Below are 23,492 nucleotides of genomic sequence, written 5' to 3'. Positions count from 1 at the left end.
TTGGAGTTCTATTCGATGTAATCTTCTTTTGCGGTGCGTTTGTTGAGATTCGATGAATTGTGGATTTATGATCAGATTATCTATGAATTTTATTTGAGTCTTCTCTGAACTCTTTTATGCATGATTGAGATAGCTTTGTATTTCTCTCCGATCTATTGATTTGTTTGGCCAACTAGATTGATCTATCTTGCAATGGGAGAGGTACTTTGTTTTGGGTTCAATCTTGCAGTATCCTCACCCAGTGACAGAAGGGGTAGCGAGACACGTATTTTTATTGTTGCCATTAAGGATAAAAAGATGGGTTTTTTACCATATTGATTGGATCTATCCGTCTACATCATGTCATTTTTCTTAAGGCGTTACTCCGTTTTTGTTAACTTAATACACTAGATGCATGCTGGATAACGGTCGATGTGTGGAGTAATAGTAGTAGATGCAGGCAGGAGTCAGTCTACTTTTCACGGACATGATGCCTATATTCATGATCATTGCCTTAGATATCGTCATAACTATGTGCTTTTCTACCAATTGCTCAACAGTAATTTGTTTACCCACCATATGCTTTCTTTCAAGAGAGAAGCCTCTAGTGAAAACTATGCCCCCTGAGTCTATTTTTATCATATTATTTTCAGATCTATAAAAACAAAAAACCAAAAAATACCTTGCTACAATTTATTTAGTTTTGCACTTTTATTTATCTTTTATACCTATCTCTATCAGATCTGATCCTTGCAAGTAGCCGTGAAGGGATTGACAACCCCTTTTATCGCGTTGGGTGCAAGTACTTGTTTGTTTGTGTAGGTTCTATCATTGGAGACTTGTGTGTTCCTCCTACTGGATTGATACATTGGTTCTCAAACTAAGGTAAATACTTATCTCTACTTTGCTGCATCACCCTTTTCTCTTCAAGGGAAAAACCAACGCAAGCTCAAGAAGTAGCATTTTCCCTGACCCTGCCGATATGGTTAGAGTCTTGTACTCGAGTAACTGATGGGAAGATGGCCGGTGCGCCTTTGGGTCATCCATCACCTCCAGTTCCCTCACCCAAAGCCTCCTGTTAGTTGGCACCTCATTTGGGTTGATGCACCAATCCCGCAGTTTGAACAGTGAGAGGTCCTCCCTTTTGCAGTCTGCTACCTCTTGAGCTTGCGTTGGTTTTTTCCTTGAAGAGGAAAGGGTGATGCAGCAAAGTAGCGTAAGTATTTCCCTCAGTTTTTGAGAACCAAGGTATCAATCCAGTAGGAGGTTACACACAAGTCGCCTTATACCTGCACAAACAAATAAGAACCTTGCAACCAACGCGATGAAGGGGTTGTCAATCCCTTCACGACCACTTGCAAAAGTGAGATCTAATAGAGATAATAAGATAAATACTTTTGGTATTTTTATGATATAAACTGAAAGTAAAGAATGCAAAGTAAAAATAGATCGAAAACTTATATGATGGAAAATAGACCCAGAGGCCATAGGTTTCACTAGTGGCTTCTCTCAAGATAGCATAAGTATTACGGTGGGTGAACAAATTACTGTCGAGCAGTTGATAGAAAAGTGCATAATTATGAGAATATCTAGGCATGATCATCTTTATAGGCATCACATCCGCGACAAGTAGACCGAAACGATTCTGCATCTACTACTATTACTCCACACATCGGCCGCTATCCAGCATGCATCTAGAGTATTAAGTTCATAAGAACGGAGTAACGCATTAAGAAAGATGACATGATGTAGAGGGATAAACTCAAGCAATATGATATAAACCCCATCTTTTTATCCTCGATGGCAACAATACAATACGTTCCTTGCTGCCCCTGCTGTCACTAGGAAAGGACACCGCAAGATTGAACCCAAAGTTAAGCACTTCTCCCATTGCAAGAAAGATCAATCTAGTAGGCCAAACCAAACTGATAATTCGAAGAGACTTGCAAAGATAACCAATCATACATACAAGAATTCAGAGAAGATTCAAATATTGTTCATAGATAATCTTGATCATAAACCCACAATTCATCGGATCTCGACAAACACACCGCAAAAGGAATTACATCGAATAGATCTCTAAGAGAATCAAGGAGAACTTTGTATTGAGATACAAAGAGAGGGAAGAAGCCATCTAGATAATAACTATGGACCCGAAGATCTGTGGTAAACTACTCACACATCATCGGAGAGGCTATGGTGTTGATGTAGAAGCCCTCCGTGATCGATTCCCCCTCCGACGGAGCACCGAAAAAGGCCACAAGATGGGATCTCACGGGTACAGAAGGTTGCGGCGGTGGAAATAGGGTTTCGTGGTGCTCCTGGATGTTCTTGGGGTATATGGGTATATATAGGAGGAAGAAGTAGGTCGGTGGAGCTGCGAGGGGCCCACGAGGGTGGGGGCGCGCCTCCCTGCCTCGTGGCCTCCTCGCTTCTTTCTTGACGTCCACTCCAAGTCCTCTAGATCACGTTTGTTCCAAAAATAACTCTCCCGAAGGTTTCATTCTGTTTGGACTCCGTTTGATATTCTTTTTCTACGAAACACTGAAATAGGCAAAAAAACAGCAATTTGCACTGGGCCTTCGGTTAATAGTTTAGTCCCAAAAATAATATAAAAGTGCTTAGTAAAGCCCATTAAACAACCAAAACAGATAATATAATAGCATGGAACAATAAAAAATTATAGATACGTAAACGTATCAAGCATCCCCAAGCTTAATTCCTGCTCGTCCTCGAGTAGGTAAACGATAAAAACAGAATTTTTGATGTGGAATGCTACCTAGCATATTTCTCAATGTAATTTCCTTTATTGTGGCATGAATGTTCAGATCCGAAAGATTCAAGACAAAAGTTTAATATTGACATGAAAATAATAATACTTCAAGCATACTAACAAAGCAATCATGTCTTCTCAAAATAACATGGCCAAAGAAAGTTATCCCTACAAAATCATATAGTCTGGCTATGCTCTATCTTCATCACACAAAATATTTAAATCATGCACAACCCCGATGACAAGCCAAGCAATTGTTTCATACTTTTGATGTTCTCAAACTTTTTCAATCTTCACGCAATACATGAGCGTGAGCCATGGACATAGCACTATATGTGGAATAGAATGGTGGTTGTGGAGAAGACAAAAAGGAGAAGATAGTCTCACATCAACTAGGCGTATCAACGGGCTATGGAGATGCCCATCAATAGATATCAATGTGAGTGAGTAGGGATTGCCATGCAACGGATGCACTAGAGCTATAAGTGTATGAAAGCTCAACAAAAGAAACTAAGTGGGTGTGCATCCAACTCGCTTGCTCACGAAGACCTAGGGCATTTTGAGGAAGTCCATCATTGGAATATACAAGCCAAGTTCTATAATGTAAAATTCCCACTAGTATATGAAAGTGACAACATAGGAGACTCTCTATCATGAAGACCATGGTGCTACTTTGAAGCACAAGTGTGGTAAAAGTATAGTAACATTGTCCCTTCTCTCTTTTTCTCTCTTTTTCTCTCTTTTTTTATTTTTTTATTTGGGCATTTTTCTCCTTTTTTATGGCCTATTTTTCTTCTCTTTTTTTTCTCTTCGTCCGGAGTCTCATCCCAACTTGTGGGGGAATCATAGTCTCCATCATCCTTTCCTCACTTGGGACAATGCTCTAATAACGATGATCATCACACTTTTATTTACTTACAACTCAAAAATTACAACTCAATACTTAGAACAAAATATGACTCTATGTGAATGCCTCCGGCGGTGTACCAGGATATGCAATGAATCAAGAGTGACATGTATGAAAGAATTATGAAGGTGGCTTTGCCACAAATACGATGTCAACTACATGATCATGCAAAGCAATATGACAATGATGAAGCGTGTCATAATAAACGGAACGGTGGTAAATTGCATGGCAATATATCTCGGAATGGCTATGGAAATGCCATAATAGGTAGGTATGGTGGCTGTTTTGAGAAAGGTATATGGTGGGTGTATGATACCGGCAAAAGGTGCGCGGTATTAGAGAGGCTAGCAATGGTGGATGGGTGAGAGTGCGTATAATCCATGGACTCAACATCAGTCATAAAGAACTCACATACTTATTGCAAAAATCTATTAGTTATCGAAACAAAGTACTACGCGCATGCTCCTAGGGGGATAGATTGGTAGGAAAAGACCATCGCTCGTCCCCGACCGCCACTCATAAGGAAGACAATCAATAAATAAATCATGCTCCGACTTCATCACATAACGGTTCACCATACGTGCATGCTACGGGAATCACAAACTTTAGAACAAGTATTTCTCAAATTCACAACTACTCAACTAGCATGACTCTAATATCACCATCTTCATATCTCAAAACAATTATCAGGTATCAAACTTCTCATAGTATTCAATGCACTTTATATGATAGTTTTTATTATACCCGTCTTGGATGCTCATCATATTAGGACTAATTTTATAGCCAAAGCAAACTACCATGTTGTTCTAAAAGACTATCAAAATAATATAAGTGAAGCATGAGAGATCAATAATTTCTATAAAATAAAACCACCACCGTGCTCTAAAAGATATAAGTGAAGCACTAGAGTGAGATTATCTAGCTCAAACGATATAAGTGAAGCACATAGAGTATTCTAATAAATTCCGATTCATGTGTGTCTCTACCAAAAAGTGTGTACAGCAAGGATGATTGTGGTAAACTAAAAAGCAAAGACTCAAATCATACAATACGTTCCAAGCAAAACACATATCATGTGGTGAATAAAAATATAGCCTCAAGTAAAGTTACCGATAGACGAAGACAAAAGAGGGGATGACTTCCGGGGCATCCCCAAGCTTAGGCTTTTGGTTATCCTTGAATTTTACCTTTGGGTGCCTTGGGAATCCCCAAGCTTAGGCTATTTCCACTCTTTATTCCATAATCCATCAAATCTTTACCCAAAACATGAAAACTTCACAACACAAAACTTAACAGAAAATCTTATGAGCTCCGTTAGTATAAGAAAACAAATCACCACCATAAGGTACTGTAATGAACTCATTATTTATTTATATTGGTGTTAAACCTACTGTATTCCAACTTCTCTATGGTTCATACCCTCCGATACTAGCCAAAGATTCATCAAAATAAGCAAACAACACACGAAAAACAGAATCTGTCAAAAACAGAACAGTCTGTAGTAATCTGTATCAAACGTATACTTCTGCAACTCCAAAAATTCTGAAATAAATTGCTGGACGTGAGGAATTTGTCTATTAATAATCTGAAAAAATAATCAACTAAATATCACTCTCCAGTAAAAAGTTGTAGCTAATCTCGTGAGCGCTAAAGTTTCTGTTTTTTACAGCAAGATCGCAAAGACTTCACCCAAGTCTTCCCAAAGGTTGTACTTGGCACAAACACTATTAAAACATGAAAACACATCTAAACAGAAGTTAGAAGAATTATTTATTACTAAACAGAACCAAAAAGCAAGAAACAAAAATTGGGTTGCCTCCCAACAAACGCTATCGTTTAACGCCCCTAGCTAGGCATAAAGGCAAGCATAGATCTAGGTATTGTCATCTTTGGTATGCAATCCATAAGTGGCTCTCATAATAGATTCATAAGGTAATTTTATTTTCTTTCTAGGAAAGTTCTCCATGACTTTCCTTAATGGAAATTGAAATCTAATATTTCCTTCTTTCATATCAATAATTGCACCGATCGTTCTAAGGAAAGGTCTACCAAGAATAATACAACATGAAGGATTGCAATCTATATCAAGAACAATGAAATCTACGGGCACATAATTCCTATTTGCAACAATAAGAACATCATTAATTCTTCCCATAGATTTCTTAATGGTGGAATCCGCAAGGTGCAAGTTTGAAGAACAATCATCAAATTCACGGAAACCTAACACATCACACAAAGTTTTCGGAATCGTGAAAACACTAGCACCCAAATCACACAAAGCATAGCATTCATGATCTTTAATATTAATTTTAATAGTAGGTTCCCACTCATCATAAAGTTTTCTAGGGATAGAAACTTCCAATTCAAGCTTTTCTTCATAAGATTGCATTAAAGCATCAACGATATGTTTGGTAAAAGCATTATTTTGACTATAAGCATGAGGAGAATTTAACACAGATTGCAACAAGGAAATACAATCTATTAAAGAACAATTATCATAATTAAATTCCTTGAAATCCAAAATAGTGGGTTCATTGCTATGTAAAGTTTTGACCTCTTCAATCCCACTTTTACCAATTTTTGCATCGAGATCTAAAAACTCCGAATTATTGGGACGCCTTTTAACTAAAGTTGACTCATCTCTAGTCCCATCATTATCAAGATTCATATTGCAAAACAAAGATTCAATAGGATACACATTAATCACTTTTAGATCTTCATCCCTATTATCATGAAAACTAGAAGAACACGCCTTTACAAAGCAATCTTTCTTAGCACGCATCCTAGCGGTTCTTTCTTTGCACTCATCAATGGAAATTCTCATAGCCTTGAGAGAATCATTGATATCATGCTTAAGAGGAATAGATCTAAGTTTCAAAGAATCAACATCAAGAGAAATTCTATCCACGTTCCTAGCCAACTCATCAATCTTAGGCAATTTTTCTTCAAGCAAAGCATTGAAATTCTTTTGAGAAATCATAAATTCTTTAACACTAGTCTCAAAATCAGAGGACATATTATTAAAATTTCCATAAGAGTTGTTGTAGGAATTACCATAATTATTAGAGTAATTACTAGGGTACGGCCTAGGATTAAAGTTTCCTCTATAAGCGTTGTTACTAAAATTGTTCCTACCAACAAAATACAAATCCATAGATTCATTATTATTCTCAATCAAAGTAGACAAAGGCATATCATTAGGATCAATAGGAGCACTCTTATTAGCAAACAACTTCATAAGTTCATCCATCTTTTCACTCAAAACATTAATCTCTTCTATCGCATGAACCTTTTTACTAGTGGATCTTTCGGTGAGCCATTGATAATAATTAACCATAATATTGTCTAGGAGTTTAGTAGCTTCTCCTAAAGTGATTTCCATAAAAGTGCCTCCCACGGCCGAATCTAAAAGATTTCTAGAAGCAAAATTCAATCCGGCATAATTTTTTTGTATAATCATCCATAAATTCAATCCATGTGTAGGGCAATTACATATCGTTAATTTCATCCTCTCCCAAGATTGTGCAACATGCTCATGATCAAGTTGCTTAAAATTCATAATATCATTTCTAAGAGAGATGATTTTAGCGGGAGGAAAATACTTAGAGATAAAAGCATCTTTGCACTTATTCCAAAATCAATACTATTTTTAGGCAAAGACGAAAACAAAGTTTTAGCACGATCTCTAAGCGAAAGCGGAAATAGCTTCAATTTAACAATATCATTATCCACGTCTTTCTTCTTTTGCATATCATACAAATCGACAAAGTTGTTTAGATGTATAGCGGCATCTTCACTAGGAAGGCCATAGAATTGATCTTCCATGACAAGATTCAACAAAGCAGCATTAATTTCACACGATTCAGCATCGGTAAGAGGAGCAATCGGAGTGCTAAGAAAATCATTATTGTTGGTATTGGAAAAGTCACACAATTTAGTGTTGTCTTGAGCCATCGTGACAAATGATCCAACACACAAGCACACAAGAAGCAAGCGAAAAGAGGCGAACGGAAAAAGAGGGCGAATAAAAACGGCAAGGGTGAAGTGGGGGAGAGGAAAACGAGAGGCAAATGGCAAATAATGTAATGTGAGGGATAAGAGTTGTGATGGGTACTTGGTATGTCTTGACTTGACTTGGCAACTGCGCCAGAGACGGCTAGATGCTGGGAGATCAAATCTTGACTTGACTTGGCGTAGGCCTCCCCGGCAACGGCATCAGAAATCCTTCTTGCTACCTCTTGAGCTTGCGTTGGTTTTTCCCTTGAAGATGAAAGGGTGATGCAACAAAGTAGCGTAAGTATTTCCCTCAGTTTTTGAGAACCAAGGTATCAATCCAGTAGGAGGTTACACACAAGTCGCCTTATACCTACACAAACAAATAAGAACCTTGCAACCAACGCGATAAAGGGGTTGTCAATCCCTTCACGACCACTTGCAAAAGTGAGATCTGACAGAGATAATAAGATAAATATTTTTGGTTTTTTATGATATAAACTGAAAGTAAAGAATGCAAAGTAAAAATAGATCGGAAACTTATATGATGGAAAAAAGACCCGGGGGCCATAGGTTTCACTAGTGGCTTCTCTCAAGATAGCATAAGTATTACGGTGGGCGAACAAATTACTGTCGAGCAATTGATAGAAAAGTGCATAATTATGAGAATATCTAGGCATGATCATGTATATAGGCATCACGTCCGCGACAAGTAGACCGAAACGATTCTGCATCTACTACTATTACTCCACACATCGACTGCTATCCAGCATGCATCTAGAGTATTAAGTTCATAAGAATAGAGTAACGCATTAAGCAAGATGACATGATGTAGAGGGATAAACTCAAGCAATATGATATAAACCCCATCTTTTTATCCTCGATGGCAACAATACAATACGTGCCTTGCTGCCCCTGCTGTCACTGGGAAAGGACACCGCAAGATTGAACCCAAAGCTAAGCACTTCTCCCATTGCAAGAAAGATCAATCTAGTAGGCCAAACCAAACTGATAATTCGAAGAGACTTGCAAAGATAACCAATCATACATAAAAGAATTCAGAGAAGATTCAAATATTGTTCATGGATAATCTTCATCATAAACCCACAACTCATCGGATCTCGACAAACACACCGCAAAAAGAATTACATCGAATAGATCTCCAAGAGAATCGAGGAGAACTTTGTATTGAGATCCAAAGAGAGGGAAGAAGCCATCTAGCTAATAACTATGGACCCGAAGGTCTGTGGTAAACTACTCACACATCATCGGAGAGGCTATGGTGTTGATGTAGAAGCCCTCCGTGATCGATTCCCCCTCCGGCGAAGCGCCGGAAAAGGCCCCAAGATGGGATCTCATGGGTACAGAAGGTTGCGGCGGTGGAAATAGGGTTTCGTGGTGTTCCTAGATGTTTTTGGGGTATATGGGTATATATAGGAGGAAGAATTAGGTCGGTGGAGCTGCGAGGGGCCCACGAGGGTGGGGGGCGCGCCCAGGGGGCAGGCGCGCCTCCCTGCCTCGTGGCCTCCTCGCTTCTTTCTTGACGTCCACTCCAAGTCCTCTGGATCACGTTTGTTCCAAAAATAACTCTCCGGAAGGTTTCATTCCGTTTGGACTCCGTTTGATATTCCTTTTCTGCGAAACACTGAAATAGGCAAAAAACAACAATTTGCACTGGGCCTTTGGTTAATAGGTTAGTCCCAAAAATAATATAAAAGTGCTTAGTAAAGCCCATTAAACATCCAAAACAGATAATATAATAGCATGGAACAATCAAAAATTATGGATACGTTGGAGACGTATCACAGTCTCCGGTGCTAGGCTCTCTACCAAGCAAGTCGATCGAAGCAGTTCCACCACTGTATCTCTCGTCCAGACATGAGAAGGGACGCCTTCAAGCATCAAGTCCACCTGCGTGCGTATCACCCTGGAAACAGCTTGGGCTTGTCGTAGCCATGGCTTCACGAGCAGCTTGAAGAAGCCATTTTCGATAGAGCCAGCCGCCAGAGCCCTGTTTTGGAGGTCTGGCGTGGCGAAAACCACCAAAAAAATCCTTCGGGTGGAACTTGTACACCGAGAATTGGTGCTTGGGAATGTGCATCTCCTCCAAGACGGCCTCAGCCGCCTCCACTCAAGATACCACTGGTCGTGAGCCCCCAACATAGGCCACCACCGTCAACCTGAGCCGCTGCTCCAGTTCATCTATCACCTGAGTCCGGCTGAGGATGCAAACGCCACCGACAGCAGCCGGCGACACCTGTCAGGACCCCACAGGTGCGGTGTCAGCCACAACTGTCAAGGGCCTCCCCATCGGAGAGACCTGCCTAGTTACCGGCGATAGCCTGTTCGCAAGTTCGGCAGGCGGCAACGACTGGGTTAGCCGCGCCACCTTTGCCACGGCCTCACGCCGGAGCTCCTCTTCTGAACTTGGGCTTCGCGTCCGCTTGCAATCCGAGGAGATATGACCCTCAAGACCACAGCGGATGCACATCGGCTTGAACGTGCAGTCGTCCTTGTGGTGCCCTTCCCGGAAGCACTTGAAGCAGAGGCCGAACACGTCCAACGAAATCTCTCTCATTTCCTGAGACAACGGTGAGCACGGCCACGATCTGCCCGCTTTCCGCCTGTTTCTAAAGTGCCTTCCTCTTGCGACATAGCGCCTTGCATGAGGGACCCGACTTCCTCCATGGCGCTACTGGGCCAGCGGCCGGACCAGGGGGCGCCTCGCGCCCACCCACGGAGGAGCTAGCGGATCCAGGTGACTTCGAGAGCCCCAACCCCGAAACCACTGGCTGCAGCCTCGAGGACACCGACGCCGGGCTAGCAAAGCTAGACGCCATGATCGCAGGGACCTGAGAGGTCAGCTGCGGTGAGCGCGTGGGCGCCGGCGATCGGAGTGATCACCCCCCTCGACAGTGATCACGGTCGAGGGGGAGTGGGCCGCTGTCGGGGGTGGGGGGGGGGGTGGGGGGTGGGGGGAGTGGCCGCCGGCGGGGGAGAAAGGAGGTGGTGGGTGGGAGGGGAGGTAATCTAAAGTACTAGTTGTAGCGAAAGCACCAAAATTCTCCTTCTCGCCATCAACCGCCGCAGCGGCAGACAGAGGGGAGGCAAATCCACAGGCTCATTGATGAAGCATGAAGGGAAAAGTTTGCCCTAATCGTCAATGGAAAATGAGAGGACACGCTTCGCGTCTGTCCGATCAAAGAGGAAGTACTCCACATGCAATGATTACACAAATTTTGTATACAAATGTTTTAACACGAGTGAAGTCCACACAAACTAATGCTGCACTTCACACAAGCCCTTATCTTATCATCAACCAAAATATTTAAATCTAGTGAGGATTTCCTTTTTTTAGGGTTAATGATTTGATTTTCTTAGAAGCATAGACTTGGTAAAACATCACAACTGCCCTGTGAACTGAAAGTGGCCTTTGCTTCTTTCTTTCCCACCAAGAAAGGAAGCGCACAAACTAGATAGATGAGAAGAAAAAGCGCGGCATCCCCGTGCACCGCGACGCGGACCCATCTGGCCATGTCACAACACAAGCCGGCCACCTCATCTCGTTACCATCTCAGAAAAATACATTTTGCTCTCCTTTCCCAACCCCCCCCCCCCCCCCCCCCCCCCCCCTCACCTTTTTCCTCTTCCTCGCGGACCTCGCCTCTCCTCTCCTCCCCTCCCCTCCCCACGCCTACCCAACATCCGCGCCACCATGCTTGCTCCAGCCGTCTACTAGGTTCGCTGCGCGGGAGCCTGGGTCCCCCGCCTCTCCCCGCCCCGCCATGTTTGGAGTCTCGGCCGTCGCCGCCTGGAGCCTGCTCGCCGCGGCTTGATTGATTGGCTCCGCCATTTTTCCTCTGGGTTTTCTAGGTATTCCTTTCTTCCCTGCCGGTATGTTGCCGTAGTGCTATGCGAAGGCCGTCCCGCTTCGGGGATTATCCGAATGCACTGCATGTATGGATACGGTGGAGTACTGGGTTTTTTGGTTGGTATATATGCGTGGATATGGCGGTTGTCGGTTCGCATCTCTCAATTTTGGTGCGTCGAACCTGAAGTAGGTTGTCACTGGAATTCGTAATTTTTGTTTTGTTTTTGCGAATGAATTCGTAATTGATACATAATTGGTGTTTCTTGTTGTGAGCTGCCTCTTAGGTACCTGCAAGTGCCTCTTAGATGCATAAAACCTGTCACCAGAAGCATTCTTGATCGAATTCCCAGGTTGACTGTCGGTTTGCTTGCTGCTTTGTATACTATAGAAGAGACGTGGAATCTTCTTAGATTTTGGGTGGATATGGTGTGCTAAATAGTGCCAAGTTGCCAAAATCATTTATATTAGAATCGCCTACTTGGCTGCTAATGCTGATTGCTGAATTTTTCCTTGATTTTGGTAATAAAAGGATGTGATTAAACAACAATTAATATTGAAAACATACCAGGCCCAGCACATTTTTTTTTTTTCCATTCCTCTAATGATGGAGTCTGTGGTATATCACACCACCCTTTGAGCTTTGAACTCCAAATCAAATTGTGTTATGTCAACGTACTCAAACTTGAAGGTTTGCACATAATTCTTGTAAAAAGTGCATGTTTTGTTTTTGGTTTCTCAACTGGCCGGATTACAGAGTAGTACTAAGGGTGTGTTGCATTGACGTGTTGCGATTAAAGTCACCTGTTTTCACTCTGCACCCTTGGCTGCAATATTTGCTAAAGTTTTCTGATTTGCTCTGCAGTCATTTGCACGAAAAGCAATCTGCCGCTTTAAGCAAGATAACCCATGCTTGCTGTTAACTTAGGGAACTATAAGTGGTGATTAAATGGTTGATCAATATTCGGTGCTTCTTTGAGGATGGACGTTTTGACATGGATGCTAGAACCACTCTTTTTTGTTTCTGAAAAAATGGTCTATGGTTAGTATACTGGCCCTGATTGTATCAAATTTGTTCCACTGAGAACCTATGCTTAAATTGTCATGCGGGCTGTAAGCGCTGTGAAGCTGTTATGCTGAAAGTTGCTGCTTTTCTAGGAATATCTGTCTCCAATTCTTTGCTATTGTTTCTTAAGATTAGCTTGCAAGTCGTGGAGTTGTGTGGTTGGCTCCGTGTGGAATTTATGCTTGAACTATATTGTTGGTTTAGGTCTTTATTGGTGCTTTGATGCTAAAAGAGTGGCTTGTGCAAGAATCGATACTGCTTGTTGGTTTTGATTGCTTTATGTCTCTACCTCACAATTCAAGAACGTGGAGTATTTGCCATGTTACATGTGTTTGGGACATGGGTGGCATTCTGTAGGATTTATTTTGCTAATTAGCTTTATTGTTCTTGAATTTTACCTCAGGTCAGTTGGCTAACCTGTCGAACTGACATAAAGCTCCTCTGTCCTCTCTTACCACGAAACTTTTCTTTCCTGTGGCTTTACTTTCAGTTTGTTTTTCTTGTAGTTAATACTGAGACTGCATCCCTTATTTACCTTTTTTTCAGAGTTGCCAGAGGCATTTATCATATTGTGAAATTAAACTTTGGTGATTCTGATCCGGAAAGGGAGAACGTGTGAATTACAGACATACGTGGTAATCATATCCCTTGGCATAAATTTTCCAGCAAATTTGTGTGCGATGTTGCACTTGCTCGTTTTGGCCATGAGCCATATATTTACTTTAGGAACAGGTAGCACCTGGGTGAATGCTAGGATTTGGATCTAGGTGCAAGGGGAAGGTGCTACCTCTTTACTAACCAGTCATGGCCATGTGTAGCTGTCTTGTTGTCTTTGACAATTTAAAAGAGCTAACTGTATTATTTGAGTACGCGTTTTGGAGCACAGAAATGATTTTAGAGTATGGGCTGTTTCCAACTGCAGTAAGATTGCAAATGATGTGTTTCATCCAGTTTAATTTAGATACATTTACAATATATTTGTGTTTTCTATCAATAAAGAAGGCGTCATCTATAAGTTGTTTGCATGGCAGAACTATCTTTTGGCTGAAATTCCCGTGCCTTATGAGTATTTGGAAATATTGGTAGCCCCCATTTAGTGGCAGTGTTTCTGTGGTTTCAGATGTCTGGCTTTGGTACAAATTCAGCCATGGGTTCTTCGTCTCTCCCTTCTAGAGTTGTGTATAACACAGGTAACGATTTGCCGGTGGAATACATATATGACCAGGGTCTTTCTTATCCAGCTACAAACGGATATGCTTACTATGGAGGTATGTGTTCCTCTAAGTTCCTGTTAAACTCCTTTTATGTTTATTTATTTTGGTGGTCATCATGCATAACTTTTCTGTTTTCTACTTTGGATAGGATTTGAGCCACCTGTTGGATGGAGTGAAAACACTAATTATTGGGGGGTAGATGGTCAATATCTCCAACTGACGGTAAGTGCATATGTAACACTTTGGTTGTTATTGTAATTAATACTGTATACTACAGTATTATTGTATATATTTCTTGACGACTATTTATTTCTGTTTATGTAGAACGACAATCTTCCTTATGTGTATTGCACACCTGGCTATGAATTCTCTTATTCTTCACAAGATCAGTACACTTCCTATATGCCTGGCATGTTCATGGGAGTTGATGGCTCAGTTGTAGGAAGTCAGCAGTATTTCACTAATCCATATCAGCCTCCTGGCTCGCCATCTGGTTACTTCCCAGTATATCTCCAGCCCACCACAGATTTGAGCTCAGCCGTTTCTTTGGAGCCTCCTGTATTCAGTACTGGCACATCTGTTGCTAGTTGGCCTGCTAATACTAGCATAAAAGATACACATCAAATGTCTGGAAATACAATGGCTTCTCGGACTGTCCCTTCTGCAAGTCCAGCTATTGGTTCCTCCCATCGTGCTTACCAGAATCAAAGCACGAATAAACCTTCTGATCTGCCAGGTGCTAATGTGGCGAGGCATGACAAGCCTTCAACCTCACATTTGACAGTTCTGGTTGATACTGACAAGGTATTGTGACCAAACTTGAATATTTACAGTTGAAGAGTTGCACCTTATGCCCCCAAAGGAAAATATGCATATTATTTTTTAATTCTGCATACTTCTGTCTTTCGTCTTCTACAGTTTATATGTGCTTCTTTGAGCACGTTGGTGCTGAGAATAATTGTATTCCTATATGTTAATGTTCATATTGCACAGTTTATGGGAATCCATTCTCTTGGGATGTAATTTTAAGTACTGCAGCACTGACTACTGAAAGGAAACTTTTTTATTCCCTATCATATTTTATTGCGTTTAGTTACTTTGTGAATAGAGTGCATTTCTGAGAACTGCATGAACCCTTGCTAGACTACAAAAGAACCACATTTTAAGAAACATTTTCGAAGGACCAGTCTTACTTTGCAAAATGGTGCAATAAACATGCCACGGAGCCAGAACCATTTTTATGTCTATTCCCATAGGCCTGTCATGTTGGGCCCACTATACAGACAGAACCATTGCTGTCCCTGTTTTTCTGGGTGGACTTATATGCCACGTAGCCAGCAGAGTGCAGACCAAAGCAGTGCTGGCTGATAACATGATATAAGATCCGCCACTTGGTCACGTATTCGCGAGGCCAGGCACTAGTGCTGGCCTCTGTGGCATCTGCCTCCATGCCAGCAAAATGGGGCTAGCAAGGGTTGTATCTCGGCGTAGTGACTCGTGAGGTCTACTGGAAACTGATGGAAGTGTGGTTTCCTTAAACAGTTTGCAGGAGTAAGCGTGGTTCTTTGAAATTGTTTCTTCAAATATGATTTTGTGTAGTTTAGTAGTAAGAGTTATTGCACTTTTCAGAAATTTACCTTTTATATGAAAATTATTTGCTGTCTTATGATACTATTCTTACATAGAGTTCACTGCGCTGTTTCCTTGCTGTTAAATGCTGTGTATTTCGCTTCAATCATCAACCATTGCTAACTGATCAAAGTATCATGTGCCCAAATATTTCTTAAAACAAAGTATTATGTGTCCAAAACTGTCACCAAGGATGAAAATCTGATGAAGACTATTTTTTTTATCCAGAAGTTTCAGGCTGCTTCAGGTATGGGGAGCTCTGGGGACAATGGACAAATTACAGACAGGGCAGAAGTTGCGCCAGTGGCTGCCATGGTGGGTGAAGGTGCCCAATCCAAAGCAGTGTCAAGCAGTGCAGTGAAAAACATTGTGATACATCCTGACCAATATAATAAGGCCGACTTCCCTTGTGATCATCCAGATGCCAAGTTTTTTGTCATTAAATCTTACAGTGAGGATGACGTGCATAAGAGTATCAAATATAATGTGTGGTCCAGCACACCCAATGGCAACAGAAGGCTGGATGCTGCCTACTCAGAAGCAAAAGGGAGTCAACAGAAGTGTCCAATATTTCTGTTCTTTTCGGTGAGTTTTGATGTGTTATTGTTTTCTTTTCCTTTTTTTCTTTATGTATGGGTTTGACATACCAACACTTTCTGTAGGTTAATACAAGTGGGCAGTTTTGTGGTGTTGCTGAAATGGTTGGTCCTGTGGATTTTCACAAAGACATGGATTTCTGGCAGCAAGATAAGTGGTCTGGGAGCTTCCCACTGAAGTGGCATCTAGTAAAGGATGTGCCGAATTCCACCTTTCGACACATCATATTAGAGAACAACGAGAACAAGCCTGTTACCAACAGCCGAGATACACAAGAGGTAATTTTTGTTAAAGTGCCAGGATTGATCACAAGAGATTATATACTGTATACTGATGACGTTCATTTCTTCTCCTTAGATACCTTATAAGTCGGGAATAAACATGCTAAAGCTATTTAAGAGTAGTCCAATGACGACATCGATTCTTGATGACTTCCCTTTCTATGAAGGGAGGCAGAAAGCAATGCTAGAACAGAAGCACAGAAGTTTGGGCAGAAGTTTCGGTGGACTTACTTATGTTCCAGCACTTGTTGCTAAAAGGAGTGTTGTTGTAGAGGGTGAACCTTCTGAAGTAGGTGAAGGCATTAGCAGCAAAGATCCACATCCAGGGAAAACTGGACAGGATAGTGGTGCTTGTGAGCAACCTGACAAGACAAGCCAAACGAAAGATGGAGTGGTTACACAAGTACTGAAAAAGGATGCAGTATCACCTGTTGAGCAACCTGAGCATGTAAAAACAGAACGGCATAGCTTAGATGATATTCATCAACAGAATGAGGGCTGTTCCGTTTCTGTGTCACCAGAAAATGCTGGAAGGGAACATGCTGGCTTGAGCGAACTGGTAAAATCTAATGGAAAAGTTTATAGTGACCGTGAATCACAACCTGTTATAAGCTCAACTGAACCCAATAGTTCTGGACGAAAAGGTCTTTCTCAGGAGCTTGGTGGTCACGACCCATCAGATCGCACGAAAGGCGGTGCATCTGGGATAATGAAGGATGTGAAGGCTACATTGCTCAAGAAACTAGAAGGCTTATCAACTAGCCATACGGATGGGCAAGCAAAAGGCATTGTTAACGAGGCTCCAGCTGGTGTTGTTAAGGTTGGCTCGGTGCACATCAAACTAAATGTGGCGGGGGGCTCGTCATCTGAGATTATAGGTGATGGTTCTCTTGAGCTGAAGGGAGCAGAACATATTGAGCAGGGCATCTCAACAAAACTGAGTTAAGGAGCAACTAATTTCCTTTTATTTTCTGGGTGTTGTGACATGTTAGTTTAACATCTCTGTTTGTGTTGGTCGGGTTTAGCTGCTTTTGCTTATGGCTACTGCAGTTGCTTTTTCAGCTTGACGACTGACAGCTTGACATCATGGTTGGTTTGGTTTGGGTATAGCTCCTTTTTTGTTTCATATTCTCCAACAAGTGGTCATAGAGGTATTTATGGTGAGGGAAAATCGTTTCTGTTGTTGTGTTGGTCCTCATCAGCAGAGAAGGCATTTGGCATTATTGGGTGAAATGTAATCATGTTTTTATGGTACCAATATATGGATATCAGTTGGTGACTGCTGATGGCCGGCAACTGTGTTATCTTTTACAGTATATAATTGTTTATTTTATATCGTGCATGCTTGCCATCTCCCCTTTGAGATGTCCTTTTAGAGATTTCTTTTGGGATAAAGAGAGCTCCCTCTCTGATTTCCATTAAAAGAAACCACAATGTCTTCCTAACAGGCTAGCAGCTACAGCGAAAAACATAAACCTGCGACGCATGATCAGAATAACGCAGTCAGGCTTATCCCCAGACGGGCCATCCCAACCACAGGAAGGCTATATATCAGATAACGAGGTTTTGCAAAAAAATAAACTTAATAAGTTTTCAGAGAATCATCATCCCGGGAAGCCACAAGCCGGATCTCCAGGTCGATATTATGAACATCAAGACACAATTCACTAATATGTTTTTAACCAGCTACCGGTAATTCTTGCAAAAGTCACGCACTAGCAAGACGACCGTAGAAGGGTATGAATGATCAACACAACAACAGCTTGGTTTAGTTTAGTCAAACTGGGAGCTCCGCCTAAGGAGGGACACTGTCATCCAACAGTGATCCTAAGCGAAGAGCCGAAGACCTCCATCCAAAGGGCAGCCCTGAAGACTTTTCACCAGCGATTACCTCAAACTTTTTTTTACACTTCACCTTAGGACCTCTTGTTTTCCTAGATTTATCTGCAAAATAAGCCAATCATGAAGCAACTTGACATCGGCGGCGCGCCGAAAGCTTTCGGCTCGCTCCAGTGCTTGTAGTCGTCGCTAGGTGGTCCATGGACTTGGATGTAATTTTTCCTTCTACTGGTGTTCTTTGTACTGCCTTACAGACGATGAATAAATCAGAAGTTTTCCCTGCAAATATATATATATATATATATATATATATATATATATATATATATATATATATATAAATATAAAATGAAGCAACTTAACATCAGGTTGATAGGAGCACAAGGATCAGTAACCTTGTTGTTGTCAAATACTCCCTCCGTTCCTAAATATTTGTCTTTTTAAATTTCAAATGGATTACCACATATGGATGTATATAAACATATTTTAGAGTGTAGATTCACTCATTTTTCTTCGTATGCAGTCACTTGTTGAAATCTCTAGAAAGATAAAATATTTAGGAACGAAGGGAGTATAACACCATTTATCAGTTTCCAAATTGTCCAAAATATTACAGACATGCTAGTAACTGCCATATTTCTATTATTTTTATTGAAGCCTTTAAGCCACACATTAGTAAGTCCTGAACATTATCAGGTATATTATGCAAGTGAAAAGCACATTCCATTATTTTCAAAGCATTTTAGCAACCGAGCAACAAAAAAAAGATGGTTAATACTCTCATCTCTCCCACAGAAAGGGCAACTTTTATCTCCACATCCCCTCCTGAGCAGATTATCTTTGGTAAGGATGCTATTTCAGAGCACCAATCAGAGAAAAGCATTTGCTATGGGAGGCATTTTAATTTTCCTCATTAATTTATGTGAATATTTTATCCCATTTTAAATCAGATATCTATAATATGATTTGACAGTATATATTTCATTTTTGTTGTCAAAGTCCACCTAGTGACATCTTTTTGATCTGTTAACACCACCACGTCACAAACAGATTTGATGTGGTTCCAGAGCTCCAGAGAATCACCGTAAAGTGTTCTTCTAAATTGAACACAATCAAGCCCTCTACCCAACAGATCACTAACCGATCCATTTTTCTCAAAACACATAACCCGAGGAAATTTCCTTAAGAGGTTTATTCCTAACCCAACGGTCCTTCCAAAATCTCACATTTTGCCCATTTCCACCACAAACCCGCATATAGACAGGAAATGTTCTTGATGTTTAATCAGTTTGGACCAAAACTGAGAATCTCCTTGTTTACGATTTATCCCAGCGAGGCATTTGTTAAGTTGCTTTTGTTTTTCCTTTCTTACAAGGAAATAAGTGCTTAAGATGATCCCAACTGTCATCTTCTATATCATTATTATCACTATCCTCCCCATCCCCAATCAAATTTTTAATACTCCCTCCATTTTTATATACAAGGCCATTATGAAACATACATTTTGCATCTATACAAGGCCACCAACAGTAACCGAGGCAAAATTAATGATATTTTCTCGTACTAGCAACCTGTTTAATAGTTGCATGCATGCAGTCATAATGACAGTCTGCTACTTCCTCCACTCAGTTTTCTTGCATGCGTGTGGGGTATTAATGATCCCAGTAAATGAAAAGAAAAGCTGACTTTCAAAGCAGACATTAAACTTTATGTTGGTACCTGTAATTTGAGTTTGTGGCCTTGTATATAAAAATGGAGGGAGTAGTACGTTCCCTAGTTTCAATCACAGATCTCACCTCCTTAATAGGGGTTGAGTTTTTATTAAATTTATTTTTAACCCACATGTCCACCCTGACCTGCTCAACTCTTTTAATAGGGTTGATATTATAATCAATCATGTGCAATAGTACAAATTTTGTCATCAGCAGAAGTAAGCACAGTGGGGATGTGTTTCTCACCAGTCATCATTGTTAGCTCTCTTTTGCCAAGTCTTCAATCTTTTGATCTTCTCTGTCCCTCAACCTGCCATTTTCTTTTAGAGATGGATGATTGATGCTCAGGATGGGAATGGGCCGACCCGACCCGGCCCTCATGGCCCCAAGGCCAATTTGAGAAGCCACGGGTCGACCCATATAAAAAATAGTCAGTGGCCTTGTTGGCCCGATGGGCATTCCGGGTCGACCCAAATTTTTGATTTACATTGTCTTGTGCACAAATGAGATGTTAAAATTAGACACACTTTAATGAAATCTAACTAGAGTAAGAATTAATAAAATATTTAATACATGGTAATAGGAAAAAATTAAGCCATCTACTTGTGATTTTGTACATGCGCATTTTGATGAAACATATCAAGACAATTTTGTTGTTCATATACGCGAGCGTTCGCCGAAAATTATACAACTGACTGCATTGTAAAATTGGTTCCTACGACAAAGTCGGCAGGATGAAGACTGTGGCTGTTGTGAGCTATAAGACTATAAGGCGGGCCGGCCCCGCTGAGCCAACGGGTCACTCGATGGCGGCCCTGTTGACCCAAATCTTGTTTGAGGCCGACCCACGTGACCCATTGGCCTTGATTTTTTGGGTCGGGTCAGTGACCCGGCGGGCCGACCCGGCCCATTCCCATCCTGAATTGATGCAAAGAGAAGGCAATGATCCCTCGCAAAAAAAGAAGAGAAGGCAATGATACGCCACCATAATCTGAGTGTCCTCTACATGGTTCTTTTTTTTGACGCGTCCTCTACATGGTTCTCGTCCCAGAACACATCCTTGTTTAACAGTGCACCCCAGAATACTTATGAGATGTGGTCGATCTGATCCAGATTAGTCGGGGTGGGGGAGGTTGTCACCATGATCATGAGTGCAAGTACCGGCTGCTAGCAAACAGACGTGCGTACGCACCAAACAACAGTAACAAAATGCATTGAACAAAAACAAAATCATGCAGCGTTCCAAAATGGCGCAGGGCCGCACACAGTAGTGCATTTATTACTCTTCAGACAGACTGGGGATGCAAATGTGGAACCTAAAGGATACCCTCTGATCCTTTTTAGTTCAACCAAATGAACTAATTTTTCAAAAGTGAGGTGAATTCTGAAAAGTTAGTTCATTTAGTTGAACTATATAAGTAGGGTCGAAGGATACCCTCGAGGTTCCAAATCTGCATCCCTAAGATAGACGAAGATGAAGAAGAAAGCAAAGATAACAAGGCTAGCTGCCATATGATGGCTTCGAATTAGATGTTTTCTTGCTCGGATTCATTAAGTTGATGCATTCCACGTCCTGTTCCATACTCCCAGAAGGCGTCCCTTTGTGCCGCACGTCCACCACGCCTCCTTTTTCCGGGTCGAATCGGCACCGGTACGAGCTACACAAAGCACAGCCGCAAAATGTCAGGCGAAAAGCGTCACAAATAAGCTCGACTGGAACAGTGCACTTCAGTTCGGAGCAAATAAACTCAAAAGAGCAAGGGCAAATTCAAGTAGTAGACCAACCGTCCATTAACGCCGAGGATGGTGACGGTGTTTGGCTGACTGCCGAACGCGACCAAGTACTTGGTGCCTTCAGGGACGCGGATCTGAGTCGACGACCATTCTGAACTGAAATAGCCCGGCAAGAATCCTGCGGGATTTGGATGTTAACTTTCAGTTCCTCGTGCACATAGATATGCAGGAAACAACATAAACTCTGTGCTAAACCTGAAGGCACAAGCCAGTTTTCATTTGTTCCACAAGCTGCACAAGTTCACAAACCTGGACTCACACGTGTGAGATGCGAGTACATTACCTCCAGCGAACGACAACGACGACCTCTTGTTGGCTGTAGCTACTGCTGGAGACGACAGCGCCGGGGCTGCTTGGAGACCGCCAGGACCATTGCTGTCCTCCTGTGTCAGGCTTGGCAAATCGACATTGACGCTGAACACGTGCACGGTTGCCTTGTCGCTGCTGACCACCAACCATTTTGAATCCGGAGAGAAGGCGATGCAGTGGATGTCTGCTCCGTCTTTGCCTCTCCTCAGCTAACAGGGACACGGACATGAAAAAGTTATTTACCCATTTAGCTCATACCCAAAACAAGATGCAATGTGTGTACTGAACACATCTTGTTTTTGCATTTTCTCGAAACATATGCGTGAAGAACTCAATGTGCACAAATGTTAGAACTTAAATTCACAACAGGAAGTTTTTCTTCTTCTTTTAAACATGGAAAAATCTGCTTGGAACAACTAAGAATGAGTTCTACGGATTAAAGTCAAACCTGAGCTGGTGTTTCACAATCTCTCTCGCCTGTCTCCACTGGTAATTTCTTGCTAATCTATTCAAGAATATGTGTTTGTTTCGTGGTTTTTCTCTGTTACAACTGATTGAGAAAACATTCTCATTCTCCCATCTAGCTTTTTAATTGTCTCTCGTGCTCATTTAGCCATCTAGGTATTAGTTATGGCAAAGTATATGCCTAGTTTATTGCATCTATGAGGTCTTCAACCGGAAGAGACCTGCAAAAGTATCATGCTATTTTCCCTTGCTCTTTTGTATCCTCATTTGGCCGTTCCTTCATTTGTTTTGTATTACCAGTGATGGGTGACTCTGGGAGTGAAAGAAACTTTTAGCATTGATAACATGTATACATTGCTTAACCAAACCTACTAAATATTCCCATGGGCTCTGTTCATTGTGCTCATCCCACATTATTAGCATGTATACATTGCTTAACCAAACCTGCTAAATATTCCCATGGGCTCTGTTCATTGTGCTCATCCCACATTATTAGCATAGAGTAAGGGATAGGTTTGATATAGCTGGATAAGTTAGCAGTTGACCACTTGGTATGCTACTTGCGTGACCTCACATCATTTTTATTTTTTTGAAGAAAGTGCAAAAGCTATCCCATATATGCTTAGTCCCTGTGCCAGATCAAGGTGACAGTAAGTGCAACATTATAAGCCTGCTAGCAAGCAAGGCCTGGCCTGACCTGGTCGAAACAATGTTTGTCTTAGCCGATCCAGGTTGGCCGGCCTTACCAGGTGCCTAACTCCAGACAGGTCTGACAAAGACTACCTGGTGGCAGGTTGCTGTTACTGTACTGCACTGCACTGCACTAAACTGTAGATAGTTGCAGAGAACGATTAACAAACCTACAGTTGGTTGCAGAGAATTGTTATCAAATCTAGTTGGTTGCAGAGAATAATTATCAAATCTAGTAAAATATTGCTGTCACAACTATCAGAAGAATCTTGCCGTTAGTTTATATGTCAAAAACTAGCATAATGTAAGTGCTTTTATGAAGCCACCACAATTTAAATGCACCCTCCAAAATAGGCAATGCTTTTCATTGTTAACC

The 23,492-nt window shown here is 41.4% G+C and overlaps 1 protein-coding gene across 4 annotated transcripts; it reads left to right on the top strand.

Annotated features, from left to right (window-relative positions):
• Positions 1-11,223: 11,223 nt before the first annotated feature.
• On the top strand, positions 11,224-17,588 carry LOC109747891 (uncharacterized). Of its 4 annotated transcripts, none has more exons than XM_020306934.3 (8): positions 11,224-11,525; positions 13,133-13,221; positions 13,707-13,854; positions 13,949-14,022; positions 14,125-14,604; positions 15,658-16,014; positions 16,092-16,304; positions 16,384-17,588. In XM_020306934.3, exons 3-8 carry the CDS (start codon positions 13,707-13,709, stop codon positions 17,251-17,253), a joined length of 2,142 nt encoding a protein of 713 aa, XP_020162523.1. In that variant the 5' UTR covers positions 11,224-11,525; positions 13,133-13,221; the 3' UTR covers positions 17,254-17,588. The 4 variants fall into 4 exon arrangements, with proteins under 4 accessions (XP_020162523.1, XP_020162524.1, XP_073352763.1 ...); XM_020306935.3 differs by having other exon boundaries at positions 11,281-11,525; positions 13,133-13,218; XM_073496662.1 differs by having other exon boundaries at positions 11,285-11,525; positions 13,618-13,854.
• Positions 17,589-23,492: the final 5,904 nt, after the last annotated feature.

This window comes from Aegilops tauschii, chromosome 4 (assembly GCF_002575655.3).
Source record: "Aegilops tauschii subsp. strangulata cultivar AL8/78 chromosome 4, Aet v6.0, whole genome shotgun sequence".
Lineage (NCBI taxonomy): Eukaryota > Viridiplantae > Streptophyta > Magnoliopsida > Poales > Poaceae > Aegilops > Aegilops tauschii.
This window is presented reverse-complemented; position numbering and strand designations above follow the sequence as displayed.